Genomic DNA, 18,500 nt, shown 5'->3' with positions numbered 1-18,500 from the left:
ATGGTATGCAGTAGTGCAGTTTGACAATACAATACAAACCCTTTTTATTAAAAATGTCTCAGTGTTTCTTTCTTTGTTTCTACCTATTTTCTCAATGCATTGTCAATCTAATTGGGTTTTTTGTTTTTGTTTTTGTTTTTCGTTTTTTTTTCAGTTGTGGTAGTGGCAGTGTGTGTGTCTGTTTGATGGTTTTATTGATTTCTATTTCGTACAAGGATAAGAAATACATTGGAACCATCTCTTTGTACAGATGACATGTATAGTCTGTTGTTTTTTGTGACCAACAATATTATTCTGCATTGTGTGATAAATTTTGTGTGTGTGTGTGTGTGTGTGTGTGTGTGTGTGTGTGTGTGTGTGTGTGTGTGTGTGTGTGTGTGAGAGAGACAGAGAGAGAGCGAGTGTGTGTGTGTCCATGTGCGTGCGTGTCTATACATATGTGAGAGTGAGGATTGTGGCATTGATTCCTGCTCCATTTCCAAAAACACACACGTAAGTATTGACAGAGAGAGATAGAAAATGGGGAAGGGGGGGGGGGGTCACTTCTAAGCTGTCCTTTAGTGAAATATGTTGACGAAGCATTATCTCTCCGTCTGCTACACTCCTTTTTAGCATGTTTCCCCTCGGGACAGTGAAGGGCGTGGGACTCACAATGTAAAACTTGAGTCAGTAACCGTCTCAAGTGCTTCTTTATTGAGACAGTAGTGAGAATCAGAGAGATACAGTTTAGGGGAAAACATGGAAAATATAGTTATAAACAAATTCTTAGAAGAAAAAGAAAACAGCATGTGAAGCATTTTCATAAAAACGAGAACCTTTTGAAACAACTTTATTGCTGATGTCATTTTGGAAAAGCAACTTTATTGGTTAGCTATTTTAAGACCTTTGCCCACCAAATCCTGACATTGTTAGTTAATTAAAATAATGAATTCCAAGGTTTTTTTTCTGTTTGTTTTGTTTTGTTTCTGAAAATGGATAGATTTAGCATTTTGGAACGAAGCCCTGCAAATGATGTGTTCACTTGTGGCTGTATAAATGTCTAGTAATATAAATCAAGCACAGCTAAACTAGTAATCGTGAATTTTAACTATTTATACATACATGTGAAAGATATTTGAAAGCATCATAAATTAAAGTCTACTCATTTCAGGGACCAGCAAAAGCATAGTGTGTGTGGCTTGAGACATGCAAGACTAGAGCAGAGGTTCCCAAACTGTTTGAGGTAGAGAGCCAAAGGACGAACCTATAAACATGAGCCAAAAATGCTATTGAACATTGATTATTTAGAAATACTACTATCGGATAATAGCTTACGAGGAAGCATATGCTCAAGATGCTCATTGATAAGCAATAGTAAGCTTTTTGAAGTCCTAAAATTGACCTAATATTGAATTTCGCATCACTCTGAAACCCTTTGATGTGCCAAAGAAATCTTTGCGCAGGGCCAAATTCTTCTCATGCGGTCCTGTCAAGATGTGCAATGTGCCACTTCCTGGACACAAGCAGATAAGCTTTGATGCCGGACTGAAACAATACCTCTCTTACAAGCAGTTCTGCCTGAATACAGAGTGGCTGATGAGTGAATAGGAATGATTCACATAAATGATGTGTGAATGAGTCATCAGCTTTTCAGATGACCACCTCAGAGGCAGTCTTGACTAAAAAGGTTTGTGACTTCATTCAGCACTGCCCTACTCTTTCACGCTCCCTTGCATCTCCTTCTTCCTCCCTCTCTCCTCTCTCTCTCCCTCTCTCTCTCTCTCTCTCTCTCTCTCTCTCTCTCTCTCTCTCTCTCTCTCTCTCTCTTTCTCACACATGCTTCCCTCACGTTCACCCAGTAGCATTGTCCTGCCGAGAGATGTGTAATGGAAAAGATAAATGGAGGATAAAGCTAAGGTGACAGGACTGCGTATGCATGTGTGTGTATGTGTATTTGCATGTGTGTGTGTGTGTGTGTGTGTGTGTGTGTGCATGTGTGTACTGCACAACAGACCAGCAAACCATCTGCTCATCTCCTCTTAATGAACAAAGCAAACAGCAGGAGTCAAGGCTGTCTCCAAATCTGGAGTCTCTTTATTGGTAAGCACACACACACATACACACGCACACAAACACGCACACACACATCTCTGCCCTGTTTAATCTGATTAGCTTTGATTGAGAACAGGGGCAAAGCAACCTTTTTAGACCTTACTCCTACATCAGTGACAAAGAAGGTCTGAAACACAATTAGCAAGCTGTTCCTGAGCCCTGCTTTGCAGTCACATCTGACCACAGGCAGCCAAATAGACCTAATGGATGGGAACTAACCAATGGGAACTAACATGCTACCGCCTCTGTGGATGATGAGGAAATGCAACACTATTAGACAGCTGTTCGCCATATCTTTTCAAATGTACTTGGATGTAATTTAAGCATTGGATCAATTGGCTCAGGAGCAATCACAGAATTTAATTTCATTCAGGCATGAAGGTATTGTTCTAGGTGAACAGAACCGGTGGCCTGAACTGTAGGGGAAGGCAGGGCCTCTGCAAGGCATTCTGGGCCTTGACAAGATATGACACTGGGTGCACAAGACCAGAGGACCATGAGAAAACCCTATTAATCTGGACTTTGTGCGGCCACATCCTGCTCAGGGCCCCAAGAATAATTAACACCTTTACCACTGTTGCGGAAAGCTGACCCCATGGCTTCAAGACACGCAACGCTCAGTGTCTGCAGCTCGTGTGCAAAACCTACCCATGAACACACAGTACACACCAAGCAAATGGTCAGGGAGCAGTAGGCTAAAGACCAAAGATGATTGGACCTGTGCTTCAGGGCCTGTAGGCTTAGAAATGCCCTGCATGAGGCGGATAAGATGGCAGCAGGGTGGCATAGTGAGTAAGGAGGACACTGCTTTTCAACTGGAAGATCCCGGTTCAAGTGCTTGATATCCTCCCTGCTGAAGTGTCTGTGAGCAAGGCACCAAATCCCTACCAGCTGCAGGGGTGCTGTTATGTGGAGGACCTGCTCTGACCTCCCTGTTGACATACAGGGACCATAACCTCCTCTCAAACACACATTTTTACACTTGAATATAATTTGTTTTTACAAGTTCTCATTCTACTTTTCTCATTGTGTTTGCCTATTGTTTTTATTTCTGCAACCCTGTTTCTATTTTTGGGCTGATATTTTTATTGTTTATTTTACTGGCTTTTATTTATTATTGTTGTATTACCTGTAAAGCATTTTGTAACTCTGTTTTAAGTGTTATACAAATTAAGTCATTATATTAGGCTACATTATGATTATTATTTGTAGTAATAAGTAGTAGAAGTAATGTCACTATTACCAAACGGATGACTGTAAATAGCAAATAAGATATCTTATGACAGAGAACAAGAAAGGCTGTTAATATTTTACTACTTATCTCCATGTTGTAACAATCAGGTGATCAAGCGCCATTCTTATTTCTCAGTTTTTTCGAGATCAAAATTTTCACATACAGTTCACATAAATTAGTTTATTAAAACATCAACCTAAACAAAACACAATAACAGTTTGTTTACAAGTAAGCTCATCAGTAAATATGTCTACGCTCCTCATGTCGCCCTCCGGAGTAAATTATAATAGAGGAACAGCGCCCTCAACAGGTCGATTTTTTAAATAACATCAGCAGATTGCGGAAGAGTGATTTTTGGGCTTTTCGGGCTACTGTAGCAGGATAACCCTTTCCCCTGTGTTTCTCTTTCCTGGTAGCATGGATGGTTTCTCCAACTTTATCTCAGTGTTTTAGAGTTAGTTTATTGGTGCCTTGGGATAAACGGTTGTTGTTTTGTTTCATTAACTCAACTAGACACCATGTTTACGACCACCGGCTCTCGAGGCCTCTGTAAGTATCCCGGATCCGCCGTTAAACCACAGCGGGGTTGTCGCAATCCTCTCACCGCTTCTCCTGTCAGTTGCAACGGTAGCAGCTAGCTTGGCTAACTAATGTTAGCATTGCACTGTCATTCATTTACTCGGGGCAGTATTACGGAATTTCTATCAGTACAGTTTCGTTTTGTTGATTAACAGCCGAAGTTTTACCCTGCTATTTCGTCGTTTGGATAAGCTAAATATACATTATCAGATATAGTCGTAGTTTCTAAAAACGGTAACGTTACGTTACACTTTTTAACCTGTAAATCCGTATGGCTGAGGATGTCATGTGGCTGCCCCGCCCATAGAAACAAATTAACCTGTTCTTTCTCTCTTCCATAAACACAACTCTAGGCTTGTTGCTAAACTATGCTGTGTTCTTCACAGACAAGGCTCCTCTGTCCAAAGGCCTCCTGTTGGTGCTCAGTGGGCTGACTGTGATGCTCACCCTGCTGCCACAGTACCAGGAACTCTTCATATACAACCTACAGGCTATCACACAACAGCACCAGGTAGGCCTCAAGTGTGTGTGTGTGTGTGAGAGAGAGAGAGAGGGAGAGAGAGAGAGAGAGAGAGAGAGAGAGAGAAAGGCACATAGATAGAAACAGAGACAAAGTAAGAAAAAGAGAGAAAGGTGAATCAGTTAGTGAGAGAGGGAGAAAGACCCACTAACACCCTATGTCTCCAGTGTGTATGTATCCGTGTGAGTGTGAGTTTTGGCATCATGCTCTCCTCCATAGTGAGAAACTGTCCTCTTACCGCTGATGCATACGGTTTTCTCCTTGGAGAAAATATGTGCTGCATAGTGAGTTATACATATGACAAAATAAGATTACCATAACAGTTCAGAAAAAGTTCTTCAGGCGTGATCTACATATTATGTGCAGTATTTTCCCTGTGCCCTAGGTGTGTGTATGTATAACTCCGCTCTCCCCTGTGCCCTAGGTGTGGAGGTGGGTGTGTGGCAGGCTGATCTGTCTAGACCTAAAGGACACCTTCTGTAGCAGCCTGCTCATCTACAACTTCCGCATATTTGAGAGGAGGTTTGGCACCAGGAAGTTTGCTGTGAGTGCACAACCCTAGATAGATAGATAGATAGATGATTGATTAAAAGACTGCCTGATGGATTGCAAGTTCTCAGCTGAACTACATTTCCCAAAAATGTTTTGTATGGATGGATTTAATATGTTGCTGAACTGCAGTTTGCTGTTGTACCAATACATTGGGCATGTGCTGAGGTTCTGAGATTCTGGCTAGGGTTGTAGCTAAAGCCACCCTTCCCCCCCCAGGTACTTTTACAAGCTCAATAAAAATTTTTAGCTCCTCTGAACTGTTTTATCTCAAAAGTGTGATCATCACCACCACTCACAATCCCAATCGGTATGAGGTTCACCTGTGTAACAATTTAATTTAATTTAATTTAATTTAGCAGTTTATCTTGGGAGAGGACATGCAACCGTCTCATCTGACATGAACCAGTTGTTACTAACATATTTGCCCTGTAAACCAAGAGTTGGTGTGGACGCCACATTTGAAAAATTTCACATTCGTTTTCAAGCCATGCAGGGAGACTGTATATTTTAAATTCAAATTGCTCCAAGCATCCCATATGGCACATTTGTTTATTTATTCCAGTCCTTCCTATTGGGCACCTGGTTTCTGTCTGCGCTCATGGACTTCCTGCTGGCCCAGGCTGTCCGCTTTCTGTTTGACTACGAGGTGGAGGAGCTGCCTGCAGGACTGTGAGTAGCCTGGCCACTCTAGTAGCTACACACAGATCCCAGCCAATGCTATAAAGGATGTTTGAATAAGGAATAGCTTTGTCACTTTAGTGGCCACGTACCTTTTTATTATTTATTCAAGCAAATCACATTAAAGCTCTATGTCACTTAAGTAGAGCAGGTTTATTTTTCAGCATGCGCACATCAACCTATAACATTAGCAGTATTGAAGTATTGATAATTCTGAAAAGGCAAAATTACTTTTGAAAAGTATTATCTGGGGCCCAGAATGAAACAATTAATGTACAGTGAGTAGCAGAGTCACCCCTAACCTCTTTGTTTTTTTTACAGCTTTGTATTAACCACACATGTCCACATTGTGAAGTTTGAACTCATCAATGTTTTCACTGTATTTCTCCCTTTCCCCTTCATCCCTGCTCTCTTGGCTCATCCCTCTCTCACCTCCCAGTCTCTCTCCAGTCTTCTCTCTGTTTGTGCCTTTCTATCTGTCGATCCCCAGGATGCCAGTCACTCAGATCCTGGGCCATATCCCCATCACCAACAAGTCTCTGGTCTACATAGTGGGACTACAGGTAAGTCTGTGTGTATGGATTTGTGCGTGTGCATGTATGCGTCTCTCTCTCTCTCCCTCCCAATCTTTTATATGAGAGTAGTTGCTGTGTCACTCCTCTGATCCTGTCTGTTTCTTTCTTCCTCTCTCCTGCTGCTTTTTCCAGCTGCTGACCTCCAGCACCTTCATGTGGCTCATAGCTCTCAGTGGACTGGTGAGTAGCTAAATTCTAGTCTGCATTTATCACGCATGTGAGATGTATCGTTAAATATATCGGGATATATTCTGACCTTGTTGTCCTGCTCAGCCATGCAGCGCACAATGTCCTTGCAAACCCTGATCTCTACACAGTTCAGTTTGTAGTACTATACTCATGTTCTTCTTAATGTGCCTTTCAGATATCAGGCACACTGTACCACTCTAATGTCCTCCGGTTGCAGCGGCTCCTCTTTATGCCAGCCTGGCTGTCTCGTATTGGACGGTATATTCTGGAGCCCCTCTTCTCAGGTGAGTCCAACCATTAGTAATTGCATGCACAAATCCTGTGCAGATATTTTCCACAGTGGCCAGTGTTGCAGTCTATACAGCAGTCCCTCACCATCTATAACCTTCTGCTCTCTGTCTAAATGAAGAGGAATAATACATTTACATTTTAGGTATTTAGCCAATACTTTTATTCAGAGTGACTTACAACATTAGAATAAGCTTTAACTCCTTGATCACCAGAATTGCAAGCAACAGATAGAATCATCATGTAATACTCCCTACGCCCTTGAAAATTTGGGGAAAATGAACGAGGGATCTCTTTTAAAAAATCTTTTTTTTTTTTTCTTAGTGTTTTCCTCTATTTATCGATCCACTGACCTATTAATCATTATTATTTGAAATGTTTATTTTATGTCTGTCCATGTCATTATTCACTCATGTGTCCATCAAGGCCCCCAGCCCAGTGCTGAGACCCCCCTGGGGATGGGCGCCACCCTGGACATCCAGCGGCAGCAGAGGATGGAGGTGCTGGACCAACAACTGCTGCTGGCCCAATACAACGAGGCCAGGAGGAACACCAGACACCAGCCACAGGTAGACAGACAAACACATATCCATCCATATAAATGAGTAATTTTAAAATTAAAACTCTGCATGGGCTCCATCCAAGACCGGATTTTATACACAAAATAGCATTGAAAATACATGCACACAAATTTATCTTCACTGAAATATAAGTGACAAAGAGACATAAATAGTAAAGTTGCAGTTGTACTGTATTAATATGTGTTGATTGTTTTTTTTTTTAATAGCATTCAGTAAGAGCGATCGCTACACCTTGCCAGTAGCTTGTCACCTTCAGCAGATGCAGACACACACATTTTCTCTCTCACATGAACACACACACACACACACACACACACACACACACACACACACACACAAACTCATGTGAAAACTTACTTGATTCTGTCCTCTTGTCTGTGTTTGTTCAGGCTGGTTTGTTAGACTGGGCCAGGTTATTCCCCTCCCTGAGACACAGAGGTCAGAACCGCCCCGCAGCACAGCCACGCCCCCAGGCTCAGACAGATCCCTCCCCTCAGCCACAGCCGCCACTATTGGACAACTCTCCTGTCGCAGAGGAGCAGGTGGGTGTGTGTATGTGTGCTGTTGCATGTGTGTGCTATTCTATCTCTAGTGCAGTTGTCACTGGTAGTTCAAAACCACTGTGCGTTGGCTGAGACAGTATTTTCCTGTGGAAAGAGCAGTAGTCTGTACCTTTGGTGTAGCGCACTGCTCAAAGTTGAAATTAGTTGAACTTGACCCAGTTGAAATTAGTTGAACTTTGACCCAGCGGAACTTTGAAAGTGCTTCCAGTCAGTTTACAGGTTTACATGATGTGATGTATACATTGAGAAACTTATCTTGTGTGTATCTGAGTTTCCAAAACTATGATACATGATCCGTCTTCTGTGATGAGTAATGAGAGCAGTTGCCAAAGCTTTCTTTTGATCTAAGCTCAGGTACATTGTACAAATGTAAAACAGTCTGGGACCGGTGGTTTAGGAACAATGGTTTTGTGTTTTGATATCCCCCGCCTTCCTGCTACCATGAATACTTCCATGATGATGTATCGGGAAGCCCACCTACGCCTTACTTGTGCTCGTCATGTGTGGGCTCCCTTAAACATTCCCAGGTGATGATCTGTCTGCCTGCTGTGTTGGCTGATGTCTCTTAACTGATACATTTTGTCCCTCAGGTTGCCAGGTTGGTGGAAATGGGTTTCTCCAGGATTGATGCCTTAGAGGCCCTCAGAGCTTCGAACAATGACATCAACATGGCGACCAACTTCCTCTTGCAACACTGAGAGCTCAGTGAGAAAAACAGAGAGGTAGATGAAGACAGAGAAAAAGAGAGGAGAGAACAGAAGCAGAGGAGCAGAGAGCAAACCATAGAGAAAGTTGGATAGAGAGGACAGTGAATGATGGAGGAGAGAAGACTGAAAACTGTATTGGTACAGAACATCTGAAGGGCATACCACTGACTGGAGCAGTGTAACGCTGACCCGATCTGAACTGTGCCTGCTGGCATGCTGATTACTCAATAGGTGTGAAGCACAAAGTGGAAGATGTTTGCGTCATAGCTTTCAGGCGAGCATCGTAGTGTGAAGCAGGCCTCATTGCTCTGAGCAGATGAGTTAGACCCTAAATTTCCGAGGGTCTCCTATGACAAATCTACAAGTCAGAGCTTTCCAGTACAACTACATGGCGTCAGTCTTCAGTCCAGAGGAGGGAATATAAAGTGGGAGGTTTTTCTCTAAGAACAGAACGGACTTTGAAGCACAGAAATCAGCTGAGATCCCATACTCTCATCTCCTCATGGACATCAACTTATACCTATATGAAATACAATTTGATGTAGCCCACTGTCATGTGCTATGCTTCTACTCCTAATATGGCTACAATGTAACCAGCATCTGTGATGACTGATGACTCATTAGAGACATGGAGAGGACCGTGTGGAGCACAGATGAAGAACAAGCTGCACAATACAGAAGATGGTGAATAAGAGAACAATATTTATTAGTCTTCAGGTTTTCATATCATATTGGATATATGATATAGGGAAGGACTTTTCTTATAGAAGGACCTTAGGCCATCCACTCTATGAAAGTTTTTATTTTTGTTCATCAAGACAATATGAAGGACAAGAGGAACACAAGATGCTGGTGGAGAGGCAGGTAGCAGGGTTATGTGTTATTCCAGGGGTCATAACCACAACTCCAGCATCAACTCCAGCATTGATAATCAGTGAATCTATGAAGACAATGACGTACTTTACCACAGTGTCATTACACTGCTTTCCTTCCTGATGTTGTGAGTGTTTCCTGGAAGGGGCGGGGCTCAACCACAGCTCTTCCTGCACAAGACGTGTCCACAAGCAGTTAGCCCAACTAACAGCCAGGAGCTAAATCTTTTGAAAGTTAACTGGTTCGACCCCTTTGTAACTCTGCAAGTACATTGTCAGTTACAGAGACTGGGACAGAGACAGGGCTATTTGGGATGAAATAGGGTAGGCGGGCTATCTCAGGGTTAGAGGGGTGACTGCTTCTGTTAATGACCATGATACATGATACTTTACTGTACAACAGGCCTAGTAAGCCTTCAAGAAGGTCATGTTTCACACAGTAACCCTTCATGTCTCTTTCAACATCCATGCTCTCACACATGCACACGCTCTTCAAGGTTTTATTTATTCTATCTGAACTTGTGAGCGAGTTTGAATCCTTTCTCTGCCAGCACACTCGTCCCAATCATCCCAAGTCTTAAAGGTCAAATGATATTTATTATGCAATATCAGGACAACAGAAGTTTATGGAGACTGTGCACTGTACAGCAACTACTTTGTGTATATATATAAAAATACTTATGAGAATTATGTGCAAGAGCAGTAATATGTGCAGCCACAATGTATTGATGTCAAAGACAGATGTTAGTTTTATATTTTGTGCATAATAATATTGATAATATATGACCACTGAGTTGAGTCCGTCGTTTGTGTGTATGTATTATAAAGAGTGATTACAATTAGTACATGCGCCTGATGAGGGAGTCGCTGCATGGACAACCTTTTGATGAACTGTAGTGAATCATGATTGAACTGTGGAATAAACCAACTTACTGACTAAATTATATTCATGCTTCATATAATGGATATTGATTATGACAATAATGTGGTTTTCAAGGCAAGTAACAAAAAGTCTATAATATTTTTATATTAAATGTTGCAGGTGGTGGACACTGCATTGCCTTAATTAGTTAATACTTAATTTGACATGAATCCACAAATCTTAAAAGTCTTCATGTTTATATTGGTTTGTGGTGATATAATTCTCATGCAACACAAACAGAACTATCCTCAGCACCCACTGTATTAAAGCTACCACAAATTCAGAAAAATGAGAGAGAGCTGAGAAAACGAGGATTTCAACAGGGCATGAATCATCCCAACATTTGGGTGACATTAATTACATAGTGGAGTTACTTTCTAATAATCCATTTTATAGAAGGCTTTGAAAGACCTTATACAGTTTTGTTGGGGAGGGGGGGGAATAGCTAGGGAATATAAAAACACTAATTCCAGTCTTGTGCTGAGATTAACAGGGATGAATTTTCTTTTTGTCAGTGGAAGAAAATTCATTAAGAGGATGGCAGCTGATGCTCAAATTAATAGAAATCCCTGTTACTAACCCACCCATCTCTATTATTCAAAGAAAAATATGCATACTCCTATAGGCCTAAAGTAGGGCTGTTAAGATTATTACCTACAGATTTCCGATGCAGCCATATTAAATAAAAGAATTCCTAAAGACTGTGTTGTCACATAAATTGTTAGTCATGGCATCAAAATATGATTTTTATCTGTCATCTTAATTCCGAAAGGACTCTGAAAACTATATATTAAGTCCACAATTTGATCAAATTTCCAATAAAAGTATATTCTGATAGATGTTATGCAGAATTCTACTAGATGTCATCATCATATGAATTGTGTTTACTGGCATCGTTGTGTGTTTACAGGAAATCACCACACCTACGAGTGGGAAGCCTCTTGCGGTGCAGCTTTTCAACATATGATGGCACTCTTGTACTGAGATTTGACTTGTGGGCTCATTTCTATTCAAGGCAATATGCAAAATCAAAATAGATGAGAAATGTATGAGCAATGCCCTAAAAATGGAAGTAAGACTGCGTACAATATAGCCTGATTTGATAACGGTATGAAACAGCCAGTTTAAAGTCAAGGCTTGTTAAAACTAGTTAAATGGAGAAAAATTGAAATTTGTGCTTGTAGTATTACATTTTGAAAACCTGAGTTATGGTATAGGCTATTCAATCTGAACCAGCACATGTGTAAGGGGATTTATCCTTTCACTTCCTTTGGTGATATCTGTTAGTTGTCTGTGCTAAGAGGACTTGTGGAGATCTGATCAGTCTGGCAGAAACCTGTAAGTGCAGATAAAACTGGACCTTTTAGCATGTTTTCAGCTCTACTTTTTCTCACTCTGATAGGATCCCTAGCAGACTGCCCAGATGCACCCTAGTGTCACTCCTAAATCCATGCAGTGGTGTCCATTCTAGGAGTACAATAGAAGCCACTTGGTATATATAATAATAATAATAATAATAATAATAATAATAACTTTATTTATATAGCACCTTTCAAAAACAAAGTTACAAAGTGCTTTACAATAAAAACAGATAATAAAAGTAGATAAGATCCAAAAATTAAGATATAAACAAGATCAAATGATTTAAAAAGTTACAACAAATACCATCAGTTAAGAAAAAACCATGAGATAAAAGTGAGTCTTAAGAAGAGAAAAGAGGACACTGAGTTTGCCTGCCTGAGATATAAAAAATAATAATAATAATATAAATAAAAACTCATATGTCCCCATATGACCATGCAGACCATGGAGCAAAAGTACAGCAGTAGTTCAGCAAACATGCAGTAAAAGTGGCTTTTATGGTGGTTTAATCAGTAATTTCTTTTCTGCGCAGTGACTGTGACAGTTTGTGCTGTCATGGAGTCATCACTTTATCCTACAATCATGTATCATACTCAATATAATTGTAATACAGTATGCCAACAGTGTAGTAGACATTAGAAAAATAAACATTGTCAATATTGATAGACAATATAAACTGCATCTTGCAACCATTCTGTGATCCTACCAGATCTGACAAAAACCTTTGACACTATCTGAGCATGCTCGATCAGTTGGTTCGACAGGTGAAATCCTTTTGTAGTGGTTGAGTCTGCTTTGTCACTAGATGGAGACGTTGAGTCAGGACGGTGGTGGTGTTGTTGCCAGTTAGCCCTCTGCCACACCCACCCACTCAGATTATTCCACTGAGCAGACAGCTTTTGCAGACAGTCTCGCTCCAGGGTGGCTGAATATCAATGTAGAGAAATTATGCACATCTTCATGTCAAAGAATTTCAAAAGCATATGGTTTGCCAACTATTCCCTCTAAGGCAAAAGACAAAACGATATTTACAGCAGCCTCTTGTTTTGCTTATTGATAAAAGTATAGTATACATTGCATTGAAATTTCATATGAATTCCCATAGACACTCAAGAAACAAGAATTTATTCATTTTATTTTTCCAAAAAGGTTTTCTGAGTTCACAGTGACACAGTTCCATCCCACCTCAGCTGACGAACCTAGCCAAGCAGTGCGACTTTTAATGACTGCTGAATTGAAGAGCAGCTTAAACCAGAGTGATTAATATCTGTCTTTCCTCAGTGTTTCTCTTTATGGTTCAGTGTTTAATTAAAGACAATGATTAAAAAAAAAAGCCACTGACAACCAACCTCATTAGGAAGATTCTTTAGTGAAATGGCTACTTAATATGCAGCATTAATCAAGTCTTGTTTGGGGGTAATGATTTTGATTTTTGGAACCTGAAGCGGGCTTTCCGCTCATTTTATTTCAGAATTAGGGCAAATTATCTATCCTGACAGGTGTCTATAGGGAGCAAGGCTTTGGATAAACCTCCTCTTTAAATGCATTGTGACTTCCTTCCCCATGCAGCGCCAAAGAGACAAAATTAAAATAAGAGCAAGGCTTTTACTCTGAGCTTCCAAGAGAAGAGCAGTGATGTGAGAGGATGTGACTGTGTTTTCCCAGAAATATAGCTGAATGGTTGAGGGATATGAGTTGAGCAAGCACACGTCATTATATTTATACCTGCGTGTGAGCATGCAATGGCACATCCCTCTGTTGAGCCAGGAGTATCAACAGCAGCAGCAGAATGATGATGTATGTCGTTGGGGTTTCTCCTTGTCTGGCAGGGAAACCATTATCGTTTACAGTACAGCCGACTGTGGCCTTGAAGCATCAGCAGTTGGTGTCTGGCTATTTGTCTTTTCAGGAGAGCTGTCCGTGGCTCTATTAGCCAAGGCCTATATCATGACTTACTGCTACTGTACGGGACCAGAACGGTGTGTGTGTGTGTGTGTGTGTGTGTGTGTGTATGTTCTTGTACTTCTATGCTTGTGAGAATGAAGAGTTAGGACGTTTTTGCGAAGTGTGGTCATTTTGGCCAGTCCTCACTTCTTTAGGGGGTTAGTTTAAGGTTAAGGTAAAGGTTAATGTTAGTTTAGGGTTAGGACTTGAGTTTAGGTTAAAATTAGAATTAGATTTTAGGTTTGGCATGTAGTAGTGAGGCTTACAGTTAAGGTTAGGAGTTTGGGAATGAGTGTAGGCATTGGAAGGTCCTCAGGATAGAAGTATAAGGGTGTGTGTGTGTGTGTGTGTGTGTGTGTGTACAAGCATGCATTCTTGTGATTGTGTATCGTGCAGTATAGTTAAATGACTTTACAAACATGGACCTACTCCAACAGCACCCTTTCTTCATGTTTTGAAATGTGCATCTATCAAGTCAATACAACCAGGCTTCAATATATTCACCAAAGCGGAATCAAGCAGTCGTTAGATTAATGCAAGTGAATTAGCTGTCCATGATGTGCTGCTGGCATGTGACTGTGTATCAGTTCAAACAGCCAGAGGCCAGCACCAGCTCCAACGCTCTCTCCACTATATTCCCTTGCCAGCTCTGTTGCCATGGTGAGTGCATGCCGTTTTGTGTGGTTGCCATGGGGACCCCGTATCACAGCCTTCCTCCTGCTCTCGTCATGTTTCTGCATGATCATTTGTATGCCTCCCGTAAGCTAAGGCTTTAAAAATACATTAACAGCGCAGGGGGAGTGCCCTCTGGGATTGCCTTCTTGTGTTTACAGTGTAGAAGCACGCCCAGGTATTCCTGACAATGTTTTGGAGGTTAGAAAAATACCAAAATACCTGAATGACTGTCTGAATGTGACCTCGCATGTTTGATAGTAAAAATGTCATGTAGATGTATGAGAGAAATTCAGAACAATGGTGTCTCTTTCTCTTCCGTTTTAGTGAGAGCATTGCTATGGAAAGCAAGCATGCCAAACAACTCCCACTAATATGGTAATAATAGCCAAGCTAGCTTAGAGATAATGACATCATTTGTTTGCTTGATTCCTTCTTACAATTACAGTCTGTCCATGCCTTTCACATTCACAGGTTATTGTTGTGTTTGTGTGTGTGCATGTGTGTGTGTCTGCCTACGTGTTGTATGTGTGTGTGTGTGTCTGGGTGCATGGTGCACGGCATGTGGGAATGTTTGCTCCAGCGTCATCCTATTCTCTGGGCAGAGAGCGAGCAGAAAAGGCCAGTGATGTTTTCCCCTAGTCATTTTCACAGGAACTTCACAACTAATGGGGCACAACAATGTACCGTGCCTTCAGGCCATGCAGGGCTTTGGCATTTCACTTCCATTGTGCACCGGCTCCTGCATGCCACTCGAGGTCTGTTTAGTCTGCGCTTGCCTCAATTACGTCTAAAGGAGAGCAATCATCTTTAATCATTAGGGCTGGGTTAAGTTCACCTTGGGATTTGAGGGTTGGTTGAACCTGTTTTTCATCTGCTAGCCATAGTGACTGTTTGTGGATGGGAAACTTGTTTTTCCTGCCTTCTCTTCTTTTCACCTTTGTTCCTTGACATCTCTCTGTCTGAACCTGCCTGAGCCCAATTATAAGTGACCCACAATCTTTCAAGGTGCTGGAAAACATTAATCTGGAAAACAGAACCAACTCTTCAATCAACATTACTGACAGGCAGCAGTGAGACAAACAGGCATCATTCTCGACCATCGGCTGTCACTGACCCCAAGCGTATGCCTGTCCTTGTATCTACAAAGTACAAATGCTTCGGGAGCGTGGTTATCCCTCCACCATCAGGACCACATAAGCAGCGTTTGGCTGTCATGACAACAACATGATTACCACCTTGATTTGTGTTGAAATGACAGAGAGCGGCTTCACTTGAGGTGAACCATAAGTAACTCCAACCAAAAACAGGGGGGAAACCTGACATTAAAGTCTTTATTTTTTGGACATCATTACCAGAGGTTAAAAGACCACAGCAAAACAAGAGAACACAAACAAACTGACAGATTATTGGTTTTGAGGAGAATTCCTCAGCAATAACTTAGCACCAGGCCAACAACTTTTAAATTTATGAGCTAACGTGGCCTTTACACCCTCTCACTTTCCCTCCTCCTCTCTTTCTCTCTCACACACACACTCAAAGCACTGACACAACGCAGACACTCACACACAGTAAAACATAAATGTCCAGTATGACAAGCGTGTCTGTTGACAGGAGTGGAAACAGCCCTCGCTGCCCTTCTCTGCCCTATCCTTCCTCTATAAACTATACCTTGCTCTTTTCTCCCCCCTGTATAGCACTCGTTACACTCCCAGGAATCTCCCCCTGTCCTCTGACCTACTGCAAGGGTCACTTCCTCTGTAATTGTACACACACATGGTATGGCACGAATGCATGTTTCGTGTGTGGGTGTATTTATTTTTATGCGTCTGTGTGTGTGTGGGTGTGCATGCGCATGTATCTATAAATGTGACAAACACAGTGTACCGATTCAAACTTCTGGTTAAGGTGAAGGTGTTAAGCTGGTGAAAGCTTTCTCTTCCTTTGCTCCATAAGCAAAGTGTACACACACACACACACACACGCTCCAGCAGACCGATTACATCCGTACTAAAACCGACCTCACTAAACACTTCCGACATTGACTTGACTGTGGAAGTGTCCAGCTGTTAGGGCATTTATCATGGAGGCTTACAGCTGATTCTGGTTGTCTTTCTGCACCGTTGACACACGGCAGTAAGAAGTTTCCTGGACTCAGCCAACCCTCTGCCTACTCATGACCTTTCCCTACCTTTTTTCTGCTCCATCACTCTTCCTCATTAGTGCTAATTGGGCGTCCACCTTCTAAAATTCATACACTCACAGTTCTATTCCAGTCATTGCAGCTCCTGTGTGCAGCTACCTCAGCAGTCTGCGGTGTCTACTGCAGGTCTAGTAGGGGAAAAGGGCTTGCTGCTAGACTGTTTATGACTCTCAAATGGAGGGGTCACACTGCTTATTGTTCCTCTGAGGACTGTTGTAAGCTTTTTATCTGGAATGGTCTCAATAAATATATTGCTTGTGCGGAGCAAAGGTGTAAGATGGAGTAGCTAAATGCTAAGGGTAAAAGACAGATCAGGGACTAAAATCAATAAGTCAAGTCTATCAAACATAATTTGTATAGCATATAATTCCTACAATTAGTGCAATTCAGGGAATGCATTGAACATAAATGAAGAAAATAAGCTCAAACGAGTGAGAGCTGCTTAGAAAGAAAGAGCAAGCGATAGAGTCAGACATCATAAAGAAGGCACCAGGCTTATCAGGTGGAGTTGCAAGATGGATAGAGAGCAGGGATGCTGTTACTAAAAACACACACAGTGCCTCAGTGGAGATCCATAATGCCACAGGAAATAAAAAAAACAATGTTCATTGCTTTTTTTGTTGCCGTCTAGCCTAGGTGAGTGGATGGGAGATGGGGGAAATTACTTTTAATCCAGCTGGAAATGAACACTGGGCAAAACCACCATCAGATCAAAATAATCTCCTTTTGGTCTTGGCTGAATGAATGATGTAGTGGTAAGTGAGGAGGTAGGTATACTTTGACCCCGTCATCCATTTATATGTTTATTAATCGGGCTTATAGATGGATACACTATATATAAACAGAGAGAGGTGGGCCCATATACCTGATTGTTTACTCTCGACTACTCTTGAGTCTCAAACACAGGTGTCTTATCAGAATATCCCTGGTTCCTTTCTGTGCATGAATGACTGGACACTTTGATCGCTTCAGTGTCAGGACTCAGGCTAATATGGCATTCACAGCGTTCTTTTAGTCTTGTTTGAACACTGAGAGACCCTCCCCACCCCCCTCACCCCCCCCTCAGTGTCTGCTGATTCACAACGGTCTGGAACCAGCCAGCTCTCTGGAAGCTCGTCTCCATGGAGACAAGGGTGGGAAGGAGAGTGATGATGTTGCTGGCAGAACAGCAGCCCCGAATCAACCATGTGTGTCAGTGTGTGTCTGTCTGTGTGTGTGTGTGTGTGTGTGTGTGTATGTGTGTATTAGAGTGATTGTTTGTTTGTGTGTAAGAGAGAATGTGTGTGTGTGTGTGTGTGTGTGTATGTGTGCATGCTGTGTTTGTGTGTGGATATAGAGGAGACAAATAGAGAGAGATTGTATTTTCTTCTTCAAAAGAGGGGTAATTTGCCTTTGGTTGTCTAGCACCATATGTGAGCTAGCTTTTTCAGTCAGAAGATAACTACGTAACGAGTCAAAGCTTGACGTGAAGAGAAAAAATAGCCCCTATTGATATGCAATGCTTTTCGGTGCCATGCCAACCACTGATTGGTGGTTATAGGTTTTGACAAGCACAGAGTGCAACAAATTTTTGTAAAATGCATGTTCTCGCATTAAAGGTTTCAACATAGCGAAACAAAACAAGATTTATCAACTGTGTCTTGACAGACTGGTCCTGAAGGAGAACTGTCTACATTAACACACATATACAGTCCATACATTTTCAGAAATAGATCATGCAGCTACATTGATGTCAGGAAAAATCAGGTTTAGACATTCAGTAGCTAACAGTAATGTTAATGTAAGCTGCCTCAAATACCAGAAACAGGTTATAATGTCTCCACAACTTGAATTTCCAGAAACAGTTTAGGTGTAGACTGTGTGACACATTGTATCTGATTCAGATTTCAACAAACACTAGGAGCAGATTGTATGTGTTTGTATGAGAAATGGGGGCAAATGAGTACAATTTTCTGCAGGCATTATTTT

General features: G+C 41.6%; 1 protein-coding gene across 1 annotated transcript; it reads left to right on the top strand.

Annotated features, from left to right (window-relative positions):
- Window positions 1–3,714: 3,714 nt before the first annotated feature.
- On the top strand, window positions 3,715–10,360 carry ubac2 (UBA domain containing 2). The gene is made up of 10 exons (XM_071520428.1): window positions 3,715–3,874; window positions 4,291–4,415; window positions 4,849–4,968; window positions 5,539–5,645; window positions 6,094–6,217; window positions 6,362–6,409; window positions 6,594–6,702; window positions 7,133–7,275; window positions 7,677–7,829; window positions 8,441–10,360. The coding sequence occupies exons 1-10, from the start codon at window positions 3,844–3,846 to the stop codon at window positions 8,546–8,548; spliced, it is 1,068 nt and encodes a 355-aa protein (XP_071376529.1). The 5' UTR covers window positions 3,715–3,843; the 3' UTR covers window positions 8,549–10,360.
- Window positions 10,361–18,500: the final 8,140 nt, after the last annotated feature.

This window comes from Centroberyx affinis, unplaced genomic scaffold (genome assembly GCF_046629955.1).
Source record: "Centroberyx affinis isolate AG114_WGS23_722 - 3 ecotype Tasmania unplaced genomic scaffold, CSIRO-AGI_Caff_v1 ptg000801l_1, whole genome shotgun sequence".
NCBI lineage: Eukaryota > Metazoa > Chordata > Actinopteri > Beryciformes > Berycidae > Centroberyx > Centroberyx affinis.
The sequence above is the reverse complement of the archived record's forward strand: the minus strand, read 5'-3'. Positions and strand labels throughout refer to the sequence as shown.

What these genes read in the sequence shown, in the direction of transcription:
- ubac2 (XM_071520428.1), top strand. Translation starts at nt 3,844, where the DNA reads ATGTTTACGACCACCGGCTCTCGAGGCCTCT. An exon ending in CTATCACACAACAGCACCAG is followed by an intron (nt 4,416 to 4,848) that starts GTAGGCCTCAAG and finishes CCTGTGCCCTAG; the next exon opens with GTGTGGAGGTGGGTGTGTGG. An exon ending in GAGGAGCTGCCTGCAGGACT is followed by an intron (nt 5,646 to 6,093) that starts GTGAGTAGCCTG and finishes CTCACCTCCCAG; the next exon opens with TCTCTCTCCAGTCTTCTCTC.